Source organism: Triticum urartu, chromosome 3A (genome assembly GCF_056163025.1).
Source record: "Triticum urartu cultivar PI428250 chromosome 3A, HENAU_Tu73, whole genome shotgun sequence".
Classification (NCBI taxonomy): domain Eukaryota; kingdom Viridiplantae; phylum Streptophyta; class Magnoliopsida; order Poales; family Poaceae; genus Triticum; species Triticum urartu.
Window position 1 is genome coordinate 551940220 of NC_141875.1, and position 20475 is coordinate 551960694.

General features: G+C 48.6%; 1 protein-coding gene across 1 annotated transcript; it reads right to left on the reverse strand.

The window, feature by feature from the left end:
* Positions 1–17361: 17361 nt before the first annotated feature.
* LOC147980488 (uncharacterized) lies at positions 17362–18257 on the reverse strand. Its single transcript, XM_087515629.1, has 3 exons — positions 17932–18257; positions 17731–17857; positions 17362–17682 (listed from the first exon to the last, which is right to left on the reverse strand). Exons 1-3 carry the CDS (start codon positions 18255–18257, stop codon positions 17362–17364), a joined length of 774 nt encoding a protein of 257 aa, XP_087371755.1.
* Positions 18258–20475: the final 2218 nt, after the last annotated feature.

The window sequence follows — 20475 nt, forward strand, 5'->3', positions numbered from 1 at the left end:
AATTAAGCTTCTGTGTAAGAATCCCCCAGGTATAATGAGCGCGCTTAGCGCATCTATAGTGTACAAGCGAGGCACAAGTTGGCCCTTGAAGGCCTTGAGAAAGAATAAAAGAAAGAAAGAGGAAAAAGACAGATAATGTATATGAAAAAAATGGACAGAGGAAGGAGACGAACATAGAGTCTGGCACTAGGCGTAGAATCTTCGGAGCCTGGCTGCGTTTCATGGGCTCGGCTCAAGTCGATTATTTGATGCATCCCACAGACGGTACGCTCCACCAGTCAGAACTTGGTCAATAATGAAGGGACCTTCCCATTTGGGCTCGAGCTTGGTCTTTTTCTTCTCCGGCAGGCGTAGAACTAACTCGCCAACGTTATAAGTTTTGGCCCGTACTTATCTACTTTGGTATCTGCGAGCCCGTTGCTGATAGAATGCGGAACGAGCTTTTGCCACATCGCGCTCCTCCTGCAAGGTGTCCAGACTGTCCTGCCGATCGACCTCGGCTTCTCTTTCTTCGTACATGCGCACTCGAGGTGAGTCATGAATTATGTTGCAGGGCAGAACTGCCTCTGCGCCGTACACCATAAAGAAGGGTGTATATCCGGTAGTACTATTTGGCGTGGTCCGCATCCCCCAGAGTACGGAGTCGAGCTCCTCTACCCAGTGCGTGTTAGACTCCTTTAAGGACCGCACTAATCTGGGTTTAATGCCGCCCATGCTAAGACCATTTTCTCGCTCAACTTGGCCGTTGGTTTGTGGGTGATAGCCGGAAGCATAATCGAGCTTGATGCCCATGTTGCTGCACCAGAGTTTTACCTCATCGGCCGTGAAGTTCGTGTCGTTGTCAGTGATGATGCTGTGGGGGACGCCATAATGGTGTACAACCCCGGATATGAAGTCTATCACCGGTCCGGATTTGGTTGTTTTAGTAGGTTTGGCTTCTATCCATTTGGTGAATTTATCCACCATGACCATAAGTATTTTTTTCATATGGGTTCCCCCTTTAAGGGGTCCAACCATGTCAAGCCCCCAGACCGCGAAGGGCCAGGTAATGGGGATTGTTTGGAGGGCGGTGGGTGGCATGTGGCTTTGGTTTGCAAAAAGCTGGCAACCGGCGCAGCGTTGGACCAAGTCCTGTGCGTCTGCCCGGGCCGTTGGCCAATAAAACCCTGTACGGAAGGCCTTGCTTACAAGGGCCCGGGCTGCGGCGTGGTGGCCGCCATGTCCGGCGTGAATTTCTGCCAAAAGCTTCCGCCCTTCCTCTTCGGAGATGCACCTTTGAAGGACTCCGGTAGTGCTTTTTTTATACAGCTCTCCCTCGTGGACCCTCTATGCTTTAGATCGCCGCACTATGCAGCGTGCCTCATTTTGGTCCTCGGGAAGTTCCTGCCTAGTTAGGTAGGCCAAGAAAGGTTCTGTCCATGGGGCGACGATCACCATTATGACGTGGGTTGAAGGTGTTATTTCGGTGGCAGAGCCTCCGATTATGTCAGAGTGTTCGGTATCGGGCATTTTGGCCGGGTCCGGACTATTGTTACCGGTGTCCCCCTCCCATACCACGGATGGCTTAAACAACCTTTCCAAAAAGATGTTGGGGGCACCGCATCGCATTTTGCGTCGATGCAGGCGAGGATATCCGCCGCCTGATTGTTTTCCCGAGCCACATGGTGAAATTTGAGCCCCTCGAACTGAGCTGACATCTTTAGGACGGCGTTTCGATAGGCCGCCATCTTCGGATCCTTGGCATCGAAGTCTCCATTTATTTGGGGTATTGCGAGGTTCGAATCCCCACGCACCTCTAGGCGTTGAATGCCCATGGAAACTGCCATCCGAAGACCATGTAACAGGGCTTCGTATTCGGCTGCGTTGTTGGAGTCTGTATACAGTATCTGTAGTACATATTGCATTGTATCTTCGGTTGGGGACGTCAGGACAATGCCAGCCCCCAGACCAGCCAGCATTTTGGAGCCGTCGAAGTGCATGATCCAATTGGAGTATGCGCCGTACTCTTTAGGGAGTTCGGCTTCCATCCATTCGGCGACAAAGTCGGCCAATACTTGTGATTTAATGGCTCGTCGAGGTTTATATGTTATGTCGAACGGGAGGAGCTCAATGGCCCATTTGGCAATCCGGCCCGTGGCGTCGCGGTTGTTTATAATATCATTAAGTGGCACTTCTGAAGCTACTGTAATCGAACACTCCTGAAAGTAGTGTCGCAGCTTCCGGGATGTCATGAATACCGCATAGGCTATCTTTTGATAATGTGGGTACTGTGATTTGCATGGAGTGAGGACAGTGGATACATAATATACCAGCTTTTGAAGAGGGAATTTATGTCTGTCCGCTTCTCGTTCGATGACGAGCACTGCGCTTACAACCTAATGGGTTGCCGCAATGTACAACAGCATTGGTTCGCCGATGTTTGGCGTGGCCTGGATTGAGTTGGTTGCCAGTATGGCTTTTATTTCTTCCAATCCGGCTGTGGCAGTGTCCGTCCACTCGAAGTGTTCGGTGCGCCGAAGGAGGCGATAAAGGGGTAATGCCTTTTCTCCTAAGAGGGAGATAAAGTGGCTTAGAGCTGCCACACATCCAGTTAATTCCTGGATTTGTTTGAGGTCCGTTGGGATAGCCAACTGTGACAGAGCTTGGATTTTGGCCGGATTAGCTTCAATTCCTCTACTGGAGACAATGAAGCCCAGGAGCTTTCCGACTGGTACGCCGAAAACGCATTTTTCCGGATTGAGCTTGATGTCGTATGTTCGGAGGTTGTTGAATGTGAGCCTCAAGTCGTCTATTAGAGAGTCGACGTGTTTGGTTTTAATGACCACATCATCTACGTATGCCTCTACTGTTTTGCCGATCTGTTTCTCCAGACATGTCTGAATCATGCGCTGATATGTTGCGCCGACGTTTTTGAGCCCAAAAGGCATTGTGTTGAAACATAAGGGGTCGTATGGTGTGATAAATGTCGTTGCGGCATGGTCGGACTCCGCCATCTTGATTTGGTGGTAGCCGGAGTATGCGTCGAGGAAACACAATGACTCGTGTCCTGCGGTAGCATCAATAATTTGATCAATGCGGGGGAGGGGGAAGGGATCCTTTGGGCAAGCCTTGTCAAGGTCCTTGAAGTCGACACATAGGCGCCAGGATTTGTCCTTCTTTGGTACCATCACTAGGTTTGCTAGCCAGTCCGGGTGTTTTATTTCTTTGATGAATCCGGCCTCCAATAACTTGGCTAGTTCCTCTCCCATAGCTTGTCTCTTAGGTTCAGAGAAATGCCGAAGAGCCTGCTTGACCGGCTTGAATCCCTTTACACTAGTGCAGAACCGGGCAATAGCACCAGTTCGTAAGGCCCTTTAGTGCTGGTTCGGTAACCAGCACTAAAGTGTGGGCACTAAAGCCCCCCCCTTTAGTACCGGTTCAGCACGAACCGGTGCTAAAGGGCAACCACGTGGCACGAGCCAGCTTCGGGGGCAGGGAGCCCTTTAGTACCGATTGGTGACACCAACCGGTATTAAAAGGTTCGGGGGGTTTGGGTTTATGATTTGTTTTTCATTTAATTTTGTGTTTTCCATTTAATTCTTTTTCGTTTGCTGGTATTTTACGATACTACATATTGTACACGTTATGCATATATATAAATAGAATTTCTAGTAGAACCGACCATTATATATATATACAATTAGCTAGCTATCTACAATTTCTCCTAATTTGTGCCTTCGGAGCCAGTGGCATTAGCCTAATTGGTGCCTTCGGAGCACGATAACAATTGGAAGTGGTTCATGGGGGCGGTAGCGGGTAATAGTATTCCCTTTGGGATCTATGACCTGGTCGAGCAAAAATCCCGCTATTTCCTCTTGAATTGCTTCTATGCGGTCCTCTGGTAGGAGCTTCTCCCACACCTCTTTGAACTGTTAAGGAGATCAATATGCATGTGTATTAGTTGTGTGACTAGATATCGATAATGGTGTAAAAATTGTGAATAGTGTTTTGACAAACGTACCCACTCTTTCGGACGCCATCATGCGAATGTTCTTGCAAACGTAGTATGCACACAGATTATTGCCCGGCGCCTGCTTCAGGGCCTTTATGAGAATGGAATTTGATCAGATAATAATTAATCAAGCATGATAATTAAAGAGATGGCAGCTAGCTAGTACTACTTAATTACTTACCTAGGGTCAATACCATTTCAGATTTTGTTTCCATGGGCCTGGAGTGGCCCTGATGAACTTTGCCCAAGCCCTGCCCGCCGACAAAGAAAATGAATAAATGGGTTATTAAATAGTTGTTATCAGGAAATGAAGAACTAATTAAATGGGCCGAGATATAGTTAATAATGATTGAAATTACCTATTGACTATCCCCTTCACGATGGTGTAGTCAGTTGGTTTCTTAAGTAGTGAGTCTAGTACTTCAACTATTCCTTCATCAACTTTAATGATTAACAAGATCCAGTGAAACCTGCATGCACACACGTTTGCATGTCTTAATTAAGCGGGCATATGTAAGCAAAAACATGTTGCTAGCTAGTAGGCAAAAACAGAATTTGTAGTACAAGACAGTGTGACTCACTCGAAGTTGTAAGGAAGTAGTATATCTTCATTGTATTTGAGGCACTTGAAGAACTCTAGCATGCTTTCCTCTACACTTTTTTCGCAATATGGATCTAATTTCCATGTGTATTCATTAATGGTATTTGGCTCAACGAACCCAATGCCATAGCATCCACCTTTTTCATTTCATAAATCTTCATCCTGCATAATACCACAGAAAAGAATATAGTGAGGATAATTACAGGTAATGATTGATCAAAATGATCACTACAGCTAGCTTGAGACTTAAATTACAGAAAGAAAACACTTACCGACAATAGCAACTGACGATAGATTTGTCGAGTGCGTCTTGATTGTAAAGCTGAAATAGTTCTGAATACTCAACGGACACAGCTTTCTCATGGTAGTAATGATCCTTCTTGACATTCACCATGAGGGACTCTCGATTGGAAATCTTGGTAATGTCCATGTACCATTGATGCAATTCATACATTCTCGTTGGGAGCTTCTTGACCTCGTCTGGCTCGACCAAAGGTTGGCCCCGGACATATTTCCGTTTTATTTCCTCCTCCCTAGTCGGAGACATGGGCTCGATATCGAGGAGTTGTCCAACAGTGATCATGAGTGTTTCAGCCTGCTCAATATGCTCCTCGGTTATTAGCACATCGCCCATCCCAGGAACGTTAATGGTTTTCCCACAATAATATTGGGCGCGCCTACTCTCATGTGTTGTTGGCACAACAAGCGGGGGGATTGATTGTGACGCATGTTCTCCCAGCTGGGGAACGGTTTTACCGCTCCTTTTGCCATCTGATTTTCTTGAGCTTGAGCTCGCCTCTTTCTGTAGACGTGCTCGATTTAACTTCTTGATGTGGCGCTCATAGTTTGTGTCAACAGGCTTGGGAGCTGGTGCTCTAGCCATACGAATGAAGTGGTCAATCTTTTCCTCAGGCACTTTCTCCCTTAGCGGCGGTGGCGGTTTCGGTGCAAAATGGGCTTCCAGCTCGGCCTTTGATATGGCTACATTTTCCTCCTCGGACTTGTCGTAAGGCCTCTGTGGAAGAGGCGCGAGGCTTGGACCATATTGAAATCGCTTGCCTCCGCCTGTACCTCCAGTACTACCTCGACTTGTACCGCTACGCACCATAGCTGAGGCGGGACTCTTCCGTGATTGCTGAGGCGGCGAAGACGGCTGACGTGGCTGAGTTGGAGGAGGAGGAGTGGCCTGAAGCTGTGCCGGACTTGGAGGAGGAGTGGCCTGAAGATGTGCCGGACTTGGAGGAGGAGTGGCTTGACGCTTTGCCGGACTTGGAGGAGGAGGAGTGGCCTGAAGCTGTGCCGGACTTGGAGGAGGAGTGGCCTGACACGTTGGTGGACTTGGAGGAGTGGGAGTCTGCTGACTCGGTGGCGGACTTCGACGAGGAGTCGGATGACGCGGTGTCGGTGGCCTTCGATAGATGATGCAATCCTTTCTCCATAGGATGATATGATGGTTGGCCTCTTCCAGTGTGTGCTCATCGTCACCTCCAGGAATGTCAAGCTCTAGCCCCAAATATTGGTCCACCACCTCATCAACCAAGACACGAGCATAGCCCGCTGGAATCGGGTTGCAATGGAAGGTTGCCTCGGGGGGATTTGTAAAAGCAAGGGCGTCAGCCACCTTCATGGATATGTTCTTCATTTTGAAGTGTAGCTCGCAGTTAGTGTTCTGCATGATGTCATCCACTGGGTAGCTATCCAGCAATGCGTCGCCCAGGGCGGAACCCACGTTGCTTCTCGGCATGGATGGGATGGTGCTATCCAATGTTGGATCATCCACTAGCTGCTGCAGCTGCTGAGACCCCCTTTGCTGGCTAAGTGAGTCGATCTGCTCCTGCTGCCGCTAGAATTTGACTTCCAAGTCTGCGTGCGCTGATTCTAGGCCTTGAAGGCATTCATAGTCTAGCTTCCTCTGTTCCTCCTCCATCTTCCTCTTCTTCTCCTCCGCAATCTTCTTTCTCGCACGGGTTCTGTAGTCGGTGTTCCAGTCAGAAAACCCCTCATACCATGGAATAGCGCCCATGCCTCATGTTCTTCCCGGGTGTTCAGGATTTCCCAGGGCACGCGTAAGCTCATCGTTCTCTCTATTGGGCTGGAACACCCCCGATCGAGCCTCTTCTATTGCAACAAGTAGCTTATCTTCGGCTCCGTCCAGACATGCCTTCTTCGAAACTTTGCCTATCTTCGGGTCCAACTCCCCCCCATGCGCATAGAACCAACTCCTGCACCTGGGGGCCAGCTCAATGTTTCTGGAGTGACACCTGCATCCTCCATCTCTTTCTTAGACTTATCCCACTTAGGCATTCCCACCGCATAGCCACCTGGCCCAAGCTTATGGAACTTATCCTTTTTTGCGGCATTGGCCTTGTTTATTCTCGACCGTTCCTTAGATAATTCCGAATCCTTGAATTTCACGAAATCGTCCCAATGAGCACTTTGCTTCTCTAGTGTTCCCTCGAATACTGGAGTCTTCCTTACTTGACGCACTTGGCCCATTCACGATTCTTGTGGTTGTTGAATGCAACCGCCATCTTCCTAAGAGCAGCGTCCTTGACTTTCTCCACATCTTCATCTGTGAAATGATCTGGTAGGGTGAAATGTTCCATGAGCATTTCCCAAAGCAGAAGTTTTTGTCTGTCGTCGACAAAAGTAACTCCTGGACGTGGCTTTGCTGGCTCTCTCCATTCTTGAAGGGAGATCGGGAGTTGGTCCTTCACAAGAACTCCACACTGACGAATGAACTTGTCCGCAATCTTCTTAGGCGCTAATGGTTCGCCATTAGGTTTGATGGCCTCGATATTGTACTTTACGCCCTCCTTCAACTTTTTGTTCGGGCCTCGTTTCCTGTTGCCTAAAGATTTGCTCGATCCGGATGGCTGAAAGAAGAAAGATCGATTCGTTAATATATCTTCAAGTCATTTAAAACATGTGATGATCACCACATGCCTGCTTATATAAATATATATACCTCGCCGGTCTTTGTTGTTTCAAGATCAACATTTTATTCATCATGTTCATAGTTCACGACCTCATCAATTCGGTCGTCGCGATCGAATATCATATCACCCTCCCCGGTGTTGTTTAGATATTCGGAGCCGTCATAATCTTCTTCATTCTGATCATCATCTGGCCCACGAGGATTGCGTATGATATTGAACAGGGCCTCTTCTCCCTCTCTGCCGGTATTGTCCGCCATAGGTTTTGTTTAACTAATCCAAAAGAAATATATTCAAATTACAATGCATGGATGCAATCAATTAATAAGGAAAAACTGAATCAATCATAGTACATAATAAGCATCATCGAATATAATCTCGAATACATCGTCTCCAATAATAGACATAATCTCGAATACATCGTCTCGAATAATATATATAATCTCGAATATTATATATCGAATACATCACTAGCTACCTAGCTAGCTAATAAATATCGAATACTAGAGAGTAATCTAGGCGGTGGACAACCAAAGTGAAGGAACCATCACTGGATCATAGCTCGGGTGATCTCCCCAAAGAACCTGTCAGGTATTGGAGAACCTGACGTCCATAGCAGCCATGTAGTGATGGACGTGCTCGTCCTCCTCCCTGACACGGCGACGTACCACTTCTGGCGGGGCCGGCTCCCTCCGCACCGAAAGTGGCCCACGCGAACACCACCAAAGGAGATGAGGGTCGACGACGGGACCCGGGGCCGGGTTCCTCACCAAGCGTTGCGCCCCTGAAGGTAGCACCTCCCAGTGCCAGCCGAGCAAAGCCCAGTCCCGGACATGGGTCCTCTGAAGCAGGACGTCATCGCGAACGGGTCGACGGCGAGGATGCGGGCCGGGTATCGTCGACAACAAATACTATATGCCGGCGAGTAACATCTTTTAAATGATGGATTGTGATTTCATATATGCAAATTCTAAATTTTATAACTAAAACTAACATTTCTAATATTTCTATAAATAAACTAACATTTCTAATATTTCTATAACTAAAAAACATTTCTATATAACTAACATTTCTATATAACTAACATTTTTAATATAACTAACATTTCTATATAACTAACATTTCTAATATTTCTATATAACTAACATTTCTATATAACTAACATTTCTAATATTTCTATAACTAAAAAACATTTCTATATAACTAACATTTCTAATAATTCTATAACTAAAAAACAGAAAGATTGTGTGTGTGTGTGTGGTACATGGCGGCCGGGGCAGGAGCTCACCGGCGAGGCGCGACGACGGGGGGCGGCGACGGGGACGAGGACGGAGACGGGGAAGGGGACGGGGCGGCGACGACGGGGACGGGGACGGGGCAAAGACGGGCCGGGCGGGGACGATGGGAGGACGGGGCGCGGCGCGGCGACGGGGACGACGGGGACGGCGACGGCGACGGACGGCGACGGGGTCGGCGACGAGGGGCGGCGGCGACGGGGCAGAGGAGAAAGAAGCAGAGGAAGAGATGAGAAACTGACAAATTGTTTGAAGTGTTTTCTTATATAGAACAACCTTTAGTACCGGTTGGAGCCACCAACCGGTACTAAAGGTCTGTTTTGGCCAGGCCAGGCGGCGGGAACGTCACCCCTTTAGTACCGGGTGGTGGCTCCAACCGGTACTAAAGACCCCCCCCCTTTAGTACCGGTTTGAGCCACCACCCGGTACTAAAGGGGGTGCGCTGGCGCAGGTGCAGTGCAAAATGTTTAGTCCCACCTCACTAGCCGAGGGGCGTCCGCACTGGTTTATAAGCCCCATTGCGGTAGCTCCCTCGAGCTCCTCTCCAAAGCAGGCGTACTGGGCCTAAATGTTCTGTGCTGCCCTATGGGCCTACTAGGCGTTTGCGGGCCTGCATCCTGGCCCAACAACAGGTTGGGTTTCTAGTCGTATGCAGGCCGCTGTGGCGCAGTAGGTGGGCTTTTTTCTTACTTTTTTTCTTTATTTATTTTTGTTTTATTTATTTTTGTTTTATTTATTTTTTAGTTGTTTTTTGCTGTATTTAGAGTTTCTTTGTGAATATTTTTTCTTTAGGTACAAAAAATTACAAACTTTCTGTTAGTACCGGTAGTTTACAAATTTGAATAGTTTAAATTTTGAATTATTTGAAATTTGTGTGAATCACTAGTTTGTGAATAACTTAACTTTGAAAATAGATTTTTCAGTGATTCTTTTTTCTTATGTTTAATATTAGTGTGTTTTATCATTATATTCAATTTGTTAATGCTTAGGTTATTTAAAAAATGAAATGCCTTTTGTAACGGATGAGTTTTCGTCCGAAACCATGATACTTCGAAAGAGATTGTCCATTTTGTATACGAAGTGCATCCAGTTTTTGCGGTAACCCTCTCTACTTTTTTGCGCATGCTATGTGGGTGAAATTATGATACCATGCCAACTTTCAACCTTTTCTGAGTTCGTTTGAAATGCTTTTCAATTTCAGGGTCATTTAGCTGGAAAAAATCAGTAAATGCATGAAAGAATTTGCTTGCACATAAAATTTCTTCGCGTTTCAAATGCCAAAACACATAACTAGCTACCCTAAATATTACAGAGATTCCCTCCTAGGTGTGAAACACAGAAGAAAGTGATGATAGTGAAGCCGATCACATCCCAGATCTTTGGGTGTGAAACTTTTTCTTCGCGTGTGTCCCTTTGCGCCGTAGCCATGGAAAATCTTAATCATTTAACTGGATGCTCGGGTCAATATTCACTGTGAATGGAGCAATTTCATCAAACTTTTCATAATCTCCTGACATGTCTGTCTTGTCATCCACTTCCATGATGTTTCTCTTCCCAGAAAGAACTATGTGCCGCTTTGGCTCATTGTACGATGCATTCGCTTCCTTATCTTTTATTTTTCTCGGCTTGGTAGACATGTCCTTCACACAGAAAACCTATGCCACATCATTGGCTAGGACGAATGGTTCGTCTGCATACACAAGATTGTTGAGATCCACTATCGTCATTCCGTACTGCGGGTCTTCCGTTACCCCGCCTCGTGTCATATTGACCCATTTGCACCGAAACAAAGGGACCTTCAAACCACGTCGATAGTCAAGTTCCCATATGTCCTGTATATAACCATAATATGTTTCCTTTCCCGTCTTGGTTTCTGCATCAAAGCGGACACCACTGTTTTGGTTGGTGCTCTTCTTATCTTGGGCGATCGTGTAAAATGTATTACCATTTATCTTGTACCCTTTGAAAGCCATTATATTCGAAGATGGTAACTGGGACAGCAAGTACATGTCATATTCAATAGAGGCGTCATGCATGGTACATGTCTGCAACAAGCTGGCGAAACTCCTGGTTTGTTCACGTGTAATCCAGTGATCAAACCACTCCGGGTGTTTGGAGCGTAGCAAATTCTTGTGTTCATCCACGGAGCCACCAAGGCGGAATTCTGTAGAACTGTGTAGTGTGCTTTAGTGAGAGAATGTCCGTCCATACATATTATTTTTTCCCCTCCTAGCGTGCCTTTTCCATCCAGTTTGCCCTTATGCCGCGATTCAGGAACACCAATCGGCTTAAGGTCAGGAATAAAGTCAATACAAAACTCAATGACCTCCTCATTTTCATGGCCCTTGGAGATGCTTCCTTCTGGCCTGGCACGGTTATGAACATATTTCTTTAAGACTCCCATGAACCTCTCAAAGGGGAACATATTGTGTAGAAATACAGGACCCAAAAGGTTAATCTCATCACATAGGTGAACTAGGATGTGCGTCATGATGTTGAAGAAGGATGGTGGGAACACCAACTCGAAACTGACAAGACATTGCACCAAATCATTTCTCTAACCTTGGTATGATTTCTGGATCGATTACCTTCTGAGAGATTGCATTGAGGAATGCACATAGCTTCACAATGGCTAATCGAACGTTTTCTGGTAGAAGCCCCCTCAATGCAACCGGAAGCAGTTGCGTTGTAATCACGTGGCAGTCATGAGACTTTAGGTTCTGGAACTTTTTCTCTGTCATGTTTATTATTCCCTTAATATTTGACGAGAAGCCAGACGGTACCTTAATACTGAGCAGGCATTCAAAGAAGATTTCCTTCTCTTCTTTGGTAAGAGTGTAGCTTGCATGACCCTGATGTATGCCGTCTTTTCCATGCATATGTTGCTGGTCCTCCCATGCCTCAGGTGTATCTTTTGTCTTTCCACACACGCCCAAGAAGGCAAGAAGGGTCACACAAAGATTCTTCATCACGTGCATCACGTCGATTGCGGAGCGGACCTCTAGGTCTTTCCAATAGGGCAGGTCCCAAAATATAGATTTCTTCTTCCACATGGGTGCGCGTCCGTTGGCGTCATTTGGAACAGGTTGTCCACCAGGACCCTTTTCAAAGACCACCTTCAAATCCTTGACCATATCATGTACATCAGCACCAGTACGGTGGCGAGGCTTCGTCCGGTGATCCACCTCACCTTTGAAATTCTTGCCTTTCTTTCTTACGGGATGCCTGCTCGGAAGAAATCGACGATGTCCCAGGTACACATTCTTCTTACAATTAGCCAAATATAAATTGTCGGTATCGTCCAAACAGTGCGTGCATGCGCGGTATCCCTTGTTTGTCTGTCCTGAAAGGTTACTGAGAGTACGCCAATCATTGATGGTCACGAACAGCAACGCCTTTAGGTCAAATTCTTCCCCCATGTGCTCATCCCATGCACGTACACCTGTTCCATTCCACAGTTGTAAGAGTTCTTCAACTAATGGCCTTAGGTACACATCAATGTCGTTGCCGGGTTGCTTAGGGCCTTGGATGAGCACTGACATCATAATGAACTTCCGCTTCATGCACAACCAAGGAGGAAGGTTATACAAACATAGAGTCACAGGCCAGGTGCTATGGTTGCTGCTCTGCTCCCCAAAAGGATTAATGCCATCTGCGCTTAGACCAAACCATATGTTACTTGCGTCATCTGCAAACTCCTTCCCGTACTTTCTTTCAATTTTTCTCCACTACGACCCGTCAGCGGGTACTCTCAACTTTCTGTCTTTCTTACGGTCTTCTCTGTGCCATCGCATCGCCTTGGCATGCTCTTTGTTTTGGAACAAACATTTCAACCGTGGTATTACAGGAGCATACTACATCACCTTGGCAGGAATCTTCTTCCTGGGGCGCTCGCCCTCGACATCACCAGGGTCATCGCGGCTGATCTTATAGCGCAATGCACCGCATACTGGGCAAGCGTCAAATCCTCGTACTCACCGCGGTAGAGGATGCAATCATTAGGGCATGCATGTATCTTCTACACCTCTAACCCTAGAGGGCAGACAACCTTCTTTGCTTCGTACGTACTCTCGGGCAATTCGTTGTCCTTTGGAAGTATATTCTTTATCATTACCAGCAACTTTCCACATCCCTTGTCAGATACACCATTCTCTGCCTTCCATTGTAGCAATTCTAGTGTGGTGCCCAGCTTTTTCTTGTCACCTACGCAATTTAGGTACAACAATTTTTTGTGATCCTCTAACATGCGCTGCAACTTCTTCTTCTCCAAATCACTTGCGCAGTTTCTCTTTGCATCGGCAATGGCCCGACCTAGATCATCAACGGGCTCATCTGATGCCTCTTCTTCAGCTTCTTCCCGCATTTCCGGCTCAGCTTCTTCCCGCATTACCGGCTCAGCTTCTTCCCTCATTGTTGTATCATCGTATTCAGGGAACCCATGGCCAGGATAGCTGTCGTCGTCCTCTTCTTCTTCATTGTCTTCCATCATAACCCCTCTTTCTCCATGCTTGGTCCAAACATTATAGTGGGGCATGAAACCAGACTCAAACAGGTGGACGTGAATGGTTCTTGACGTAGAGTAATTGTGACCATTCTTACAGCCAGCACATGGACAAGGCATAAAACCATCCGCCCGCTTGTTTGCCTCAGCCACAAGCAGAAAAGTATGCACGCCATTAATGAACTCACGAGAGCATCGGTCATCGTACATCCATTGCCGGCTCATCTTCAATACACAGCACCGAAAACACCAAATTAATACAATACATAAAGTTCATACATAAAGATCATACAACACTTAAATGCAACAAACAAATAACTCTCTAGCTAAAGAATTTAAATGCAACAACAAATGCGATCAAGATCGCAACTAAGGTAACAATTGATCCAACAGCATAATGATACCAAGCCTCACTATGAATGGCATATTTTCTAATCTTTCTAATCTTCAAGCGCATTTTCTCCATCTTAATCTTGTGATCATCGACGACATCGGCAACATGCAACTCCAATTCCATCTTCTCCCCCTCAATTCTTTTCAATTTTTCCTTCAAATCCCTGTTTTCTCTTTCAACTAAATTTAACCTCTCGACAATAGGGTCGATTGGAATTTCCGGTTCAACTACCTCCTACATACAAATATCTATGTCAACTTGATGGGCATAATTTGTCATAAACACGAAATGCAATGAATAGTTTTAAAAGAGAATATACAACATGCGAATCATAACCCGGACGAGGGCCGACGGGGACGGATATCAAAACCATGGCACTATGTATAACAAACAACATATAGGTAAGATAATTATACGAGTAACTATATATCCAAATCACACAAACATCAATTTTTTATATAAAACTTCATGAACAAGAGGCTCACCACAAGGTGGTGCCGGCGACGGGACGTTGCGAGCGATCAACGGTGGTTACGACGGAGATTTAGAAGGTACTAAGTAAACCACACCTACATATGCAAACTAAGTGTTATTTTTGACCTCAAATTGCATACAAATCAAATACTAGCACATATATATAATTCCTCCCAAATTACTAAACTCAAAAATCAATCACTATATAAAGCATTGCACAAGCTAATCTAGCAATGAGAGATGAAAGGACAAAGTTGCTAACCTTTGTGATCATTTGAATGGATGGGGCCCTTCAAATCTTGACAAATTTTGGGCAAAATGTGTGATGAGCTTGAGAGGAAGAGGGAAAAGAACAGAGAGGAGAGGGGAAAGGGGAAGAACAGAGCGAGCTCGGGTGGACGAAGGGTCTATGTAGGACGACCTTTAGTACTGGTTCGTGATACGACCCGGTACTAAAGGTGCTGGAGGGGCCCCGGACTAACAACATCCTGCCACCACTCACATTAGTACCGGTTCGTGGCATGAACCGGTGCTAAAGGTTTGCCACGAACCGGTACTAATGAGAGCGGCCGGCTAGCCGTTGGAACCGGCACTAATGCACAGATTAGTGCCGGCTCAAATTCAAACCGGCACTAATGTGCTTCACATTTGACCCTTTTTCTACTAGTGTTAGGATATTGAGGCTGTGCTCGGCCAGCCTGCATGGGATTCCTGGCATGTCTGAGTGGTGCCAGGCGAATATGTCCCAATTCTTGCGCAAGAACTCTCGTAGTGCGGCGTCCACGGTGGGGTTTAACTGTGCCCCGATGGAGGCTGTTTTTGTAGGGTCTGTTGGGTGGACTTGGAATTTGACTATTTCATCCGCTGGTTTAAAAGGGGTGGACTTGGATCTCTTGTCAAGAATCACGTCGTCCCTGTCCACTTTGGAGCGTAGCATAGTTAATTCCTCAGCCGAAAGGGCTTCGGATAATGCCTCGAGGGCCAATGCGGCTGTTTTGTTTTCGGCGCGGAGTGCTGTGTCCGGATCACTAGAGAGAGTGATGATTCCGTTGGGCCCGGGCATTTTGAGCTTCATGTACCCATAATGGGGTATGGCTTGGAAGATCGTGAACGCCTTCCGTCCTAAAAGGGCGTGGTATCCACTACTAAATGGGGCCACTTGGAATGTAATTTCTTCGGACCTATAGTTCTCCAGCGTGCCGAATACCACATCTAGTGTGATTTTCCTAGCACGGCGTGCTTCCCGACTGGGGATGATTCCTCTGAAGGTTGTGTTGCTTTGCTCAATGCGGTTCCAGTCTATTTCCATTTTTTTAAGAGCTTCCTCATAGATGAGGTTCAATCCACTGCCGCCATCCATGAGTACTTTGGTGAGTCGAAAGCCATCCACAATTGGACTGAGGACCAGTGCAGCTGGTGCTCGGGCTGTTTGGAATTTAGGTTCGTCACTGGCATTGAAGGTAATAGCCATGTCACTCCATGGATTTATTGCTGCCACGTGGCAGATTTGGGCAATGCTGCGGAGTGTTCGCTTGCGCCTATTATTTGATGCGAAGGTCTCAAAGACTGTTAATACCATATTGTTATCCACGGGATGGTGCTCTGTGGCATTTGGGATGAGAAGATCCTCGCCACTTTTGGCCACCTGCCGGAGTATTCAACATGCTCTAAGGCTGTGTATTGGTATGGTATCCGTTGTACTATGAATTTTGCAGGGTCCATTAAGCCATCCCTCCAATACGGTTCCATGCCCTGTAGAGGGTTTTTGTTTCTTTGGAACTAACTCGCGTGTCTTATGATAGTGCACCCTTTTACTTCGGACTGGGTGTATATTCTGAGCCGGATTATCCCAAAATTTCGTTTCGGTTTTCCAGGCGCTTTCCATCGCACAGTACTTTCGTAATATGGACGCCAAGTCAGCAAAGCGTGATATGTCACGGTGACTTAAGGCGTTAAGGATCCCCTTGTCTGTGCAATTATTGCAGAAAAATGAGACTGCGTCTTCCTCGCGACAGTCCTTAACCTTGTTCATCACAAGGAGGAATCTGGCCCAATAATGATGTACTGTTTCATGGGGCTCTTGCCTGATGTGGGAAAGATCGTTTATGTCTGGGTGGGTGGGTGGATTTGAGTCTGAACCCCTACCCGATTTGAGACCCAGGGGCCGAGGAGTTTCCAATCTTGGAAGTTTGGATTCCGGAGTGTTACCCGATAAGTCTGGCCCGCTGCCTGATTCTAGGTTCAGGGCTTGGGTGATGTCCTACCGTAGACGGGTATCCGGCTCAGAGAGCTCAGGAATCCGGACATAGTTAGTCCTCAAGATAGAGGAAGAATCGCCGCATTGTTCCTCCACCACCGCAATATGATGGGTGACCGGTGAAGAGTTAATCTCCCTTTGATCGGGTTTAAGCCCAATCTGATCATAGTCCGTAGCGACTCCCAAGGCGGCGATGTGATCCAAGAGCTCATTTAGGGAAGAGAGCTCCATCGGATCCATCTGCTCGGCGAATTCCGAGCCGACGTGGAGGCTGTTTTCGATGACCCGAGAAGTCATCGTCGGTGCAGCGGCCGAACGGGCGGTCATGATGAAACTGCCAAGCCGGAGAGTTTGGCCGACAGCCAGAGCTCCCCCGGCGGTAATGTTGTTTTTAACAACGAGACGAGGCATCCTTCCTTACGGCGACGACACAGTGGAACTCTCAATGAAAGCACCAATGTCGGTGTCAAAACCGGCGGATCTCGGGTAGGGGGTCCCGAACTGTGCGTCTAAGGTGGATGGTAACAGGAGGCAGGGGACACGATGTTTTACCCAGGTTCGGGCCCTCTTGATGGAGGTAAAACCCTACGTCCTTCTTGATTATTCTTGATAATATGAGTAGTACAAGAGTTGATCTACCACGAGATCGGAGAGGCTAAACGCTAGAAGCTAGCCTATGGTATGATTGTATGTTGTCCTATGGACTAAAACCCTCTGGTTTATATAGACACCGGAGGGGGCTAGGGTTATACAAGGTCGGTTACAAAGGAGGAGATATACATATCCGTATTGCCTAGCTTGCCTTTCACGCCAAGTAGAGTCCCATCCGGACACGGGACGAAGTCTTCAATCTTGTGTCTTCATGGTCCAACAGTCCGGCCAAAGGATATAGTCCGGCTGTCCGGAGACCCCCTAATACAAGACTCCCTCAGCGCCCCTGCCCTTGATGGCCACCAGAGAGCCATCGCCGAACTTCAACGTGCCGTGCACACCTTCATCAAATGTGGGAAGCATGTTTCTTTCTCCAGTCATATGGCTGGACGTCCCTATATCATAGTACCAGAGGCCGTCAGGAGATGGCATGGGAATTACTTTCTCCTCATTCAAGAACACAGCTTGGGGCACCACTAGCTCAGGTGTAGAGACGTTGGTGACCACGGCAATGAGCAGGCGATGATCATGTTCATCGCGATCTTTGCGGACAAGGTTAGCCCGTTGCTTCTTCCCTTGTTCCTTTTGCATCTCCAGCCATGATCAACAGTCCTTTTTCCAATGTCCGACCTTACCGCAATTATGGTATTTCCCCTTCTTCTTGCCGCCGCCCACGCCGCTGTTGCCGGACGCCGGCTTCCCGCCACCACCGCCGCCCTTGGCCGGCGACTTGCTTGGTGAATTGCCCTTTCCGCCGCTGCCAACGGACAATGATCCGCCATCGTACTTGTGCTTGCGAGCGGCCCACTCTTCGGTGGTAAAAAAAGCTGCCCGCCGGAGTGCGCAGCGTCGCCGAGGCCGTGGTGGTCCTCACACGCCGAGAGACGCCCGGTCAACTCCTCGACCGACAATGTCTTGAGGTCGATCAGCGACTCGATCGCCATGGCCATCTGCTTGTACTTCCGCGGCATGACTCGGAGGAATTTCTGGACCGCCTTGTGCTCCGTCACCGGATCGCCATCCACCTCCAGATCGGCGACGACGTCGGCGAGCCGCAGTGCAAAATCCTCGACAGTCTCGCCGTCCTTGAAGCAGAGGACCTCGAACTCACGCCGGAGCACCTGTGACTTGGCCTCCCGCATGCGCTCGCTCCCCATGCAGAGCATCTTGATGGTTTCCTAGGCCGTCTTGGCCATGTCCTTGGCTGCCAGAACACGAAGCATCTTCGGCGGCACGCCTGTAAGGATGACGGAGAGAGGACGCCTGTTGTCGCGCTCGTCGTCGTTGCCATTGGTGACCACGGTCCAGAGACCCTTGGCTTGCAGCTTAACCTGCATCAAAAGAGACCACTCAATGTAGTTTGTCTTCATCAACATCATGGACGCCGACGAGCTTTCCGACTCGTGCACGACCCGCTCGATGATGCGAATCTCGCTGCTGCCGCCGCAGGTGAGGCGCGCAAGCGGCGCTCCGGCCGATGGTGACTGCCCCGCCGCCGCCGCCTCCTCCTTCTTATTCTCGTCGTCCTACATGAGCTCCGCGGATCACACACCATCGCCCGCGAGGGATCAAACACCAAGGCTCTGATGCCAATTGTCGTTGTCGGACCAGCGAGAGAGAGAGAGAGATCGAACGAGGTTGACGAACGCGAGAGAGACGAGTAGTTTTGGTGCTGCCGTAACTGCGCAGACTTTTCTGTTTTCTCATTCCTTTTATCTGAATTACAAGAGCTAGTCTACCCTCCCGGTCTGGCCGGCCGCCATGATCCGTGTAGATCGCGCCATCCCACAATCACGTCCATAGCGAAAGCCAAGCGACCAGGAGAGAATAACAGAAAGGAAACCAGAGAGCGCCCGCTACATACGCCTCCCTAATCTACGTGCATGCCTGGGTCACATCAGCCGAGCTGCACCTTATTTTAAAACGGAATACACAACCTAGCGTACGCGGACTTGAGCTTATTCAGGCTAAGAGCATCTCCAACAGCCGAGCAACGGGCCGCGCGCTAAAAGTCAGGATACAGCGCCGGGTTAGCCAGCTTTTACGCGCGGTGGTGCGCTGGCTCCAGCAGCCGCCGCAAATTAAAGCGCGCCCACGCCGCTCCAGCAGGCGCGCTATATTTCAGTTTTTTCTACTATGATGATTCGAGACATAAACTACTATAACTATTCGTCCGACTCGGACTCTGTCTCGGTGATGTCCTCCTCCAACGTTAGAGCGTAGGCGTCAAGGAACCGCTCGTCGCTGGAGTTCCAGGAGGACGCATCTCCTAATGCTTCGTTGTATTTGACGACCGACTTCCGCATTCGCTTGTCCTCGCGATAGTCGGCTCACTCCTCCATCCTCTTCGCCCTCTTCGCCCTCCTCTGGGCGAAGAACTGTTCCTCGTTGGTGTCTTCCGGGAAGCGATGGCTCCATAGCGTCATGGCTTGCTCGTCCATCTCGGCCAGCCTGAGACGATGCTCCCGCCTCCGGTGCTTGCGACGATCCTTGTCGGTGAGAAGCCGCGGGAAAGGCGCCAACTCCTGTGCGCGTCGATACGTCGACGAAGTTCATGTCCTGACGGGACCGCAGGAGGCGCCACGCCGCAGCGTCGTATGCGCGGGCGCCCTCCTGGGCGGTGTCGAAGATTCCAAGACGGAGTCGCATGCCGCCGCCTGACCGAATCTCGACGGAGTAGGTGCCGAACGGACGCACGGAACGCTGCGGTAGCCCGTACCTCCTCGACAGCGAGGCGGCATGGTGGCGCGGTGGTAACATGTCGGCGGCAAAGGGCGATGGAGAGATTGAGAGAGCGGCATAGGGCGATGAAAAGATGAAGAGAGCGGCAGAGGGCGCTGCAATTTATAGGCGCGCAGGATGCGGCGCGCCAAATGTAGCACGCGAGCGACCGCCTTTTCCCGCGCACGCAATTATTTTCCACGCACGTTTGTTTCCCGTCACCGCTAGAACGCGCGAAATCGTCAAGCGCACGCTGAAAACAAAGTTTACCGCACGTCCCTTTTTGGCGCGGCTCTTGGACATGCTCTAACAACCAGCAGCCGCGCCTGCGCCTCCATAAAAACCATGACGGACCGATCAGCTATGCTTGACTCTGACATCACAACATGACTGAACTGAGATGAGCAGCTAGCTAGCTCCCCGGCCGTCACCTCAACTACTACCAGCCCGGTCGAGACTTACGTACGTTATCAATCGGTATGGCCGGCACGCCGCTCTCCGCCATTATATATCCAGGACTCTCACGACATATATACAGGCGATCGAGGTGGGTGAGGTGAAGTAAGGTATCGAGCTGGGTTTTTGGTTGCGATCGATGCTAGCTGCTGCTGCGGCAGTACAGTGCTCGACGTGATCGGTGATGGCGGGAACTAG

Bases quoted from the DNA above. Each gene is read 5' to 3' on its own strand.
- LOC147980488 (XM_087515629.1), bottom strand. From the start codon at position 18,257: ATGGGGAGCGAGCGCATGCGGGAGGCCAAGTCACAGGTGCTCCGGCGT. The intron at 17,858-17,931 runs GCAGCTTTTTTT...GTCCGTTGGCAG, and splicing joins GACGCTGCGCACTCCGGCGG to CGGCGGAAAGGGCAATTCAC. The intron at 17,683-17,730 runs GTCGGACATTGG...GAGATGCAAAAG, and splicing joins AATACCATAATTGCGGTAAG to GAACAAGGGAAGAAGCAACG.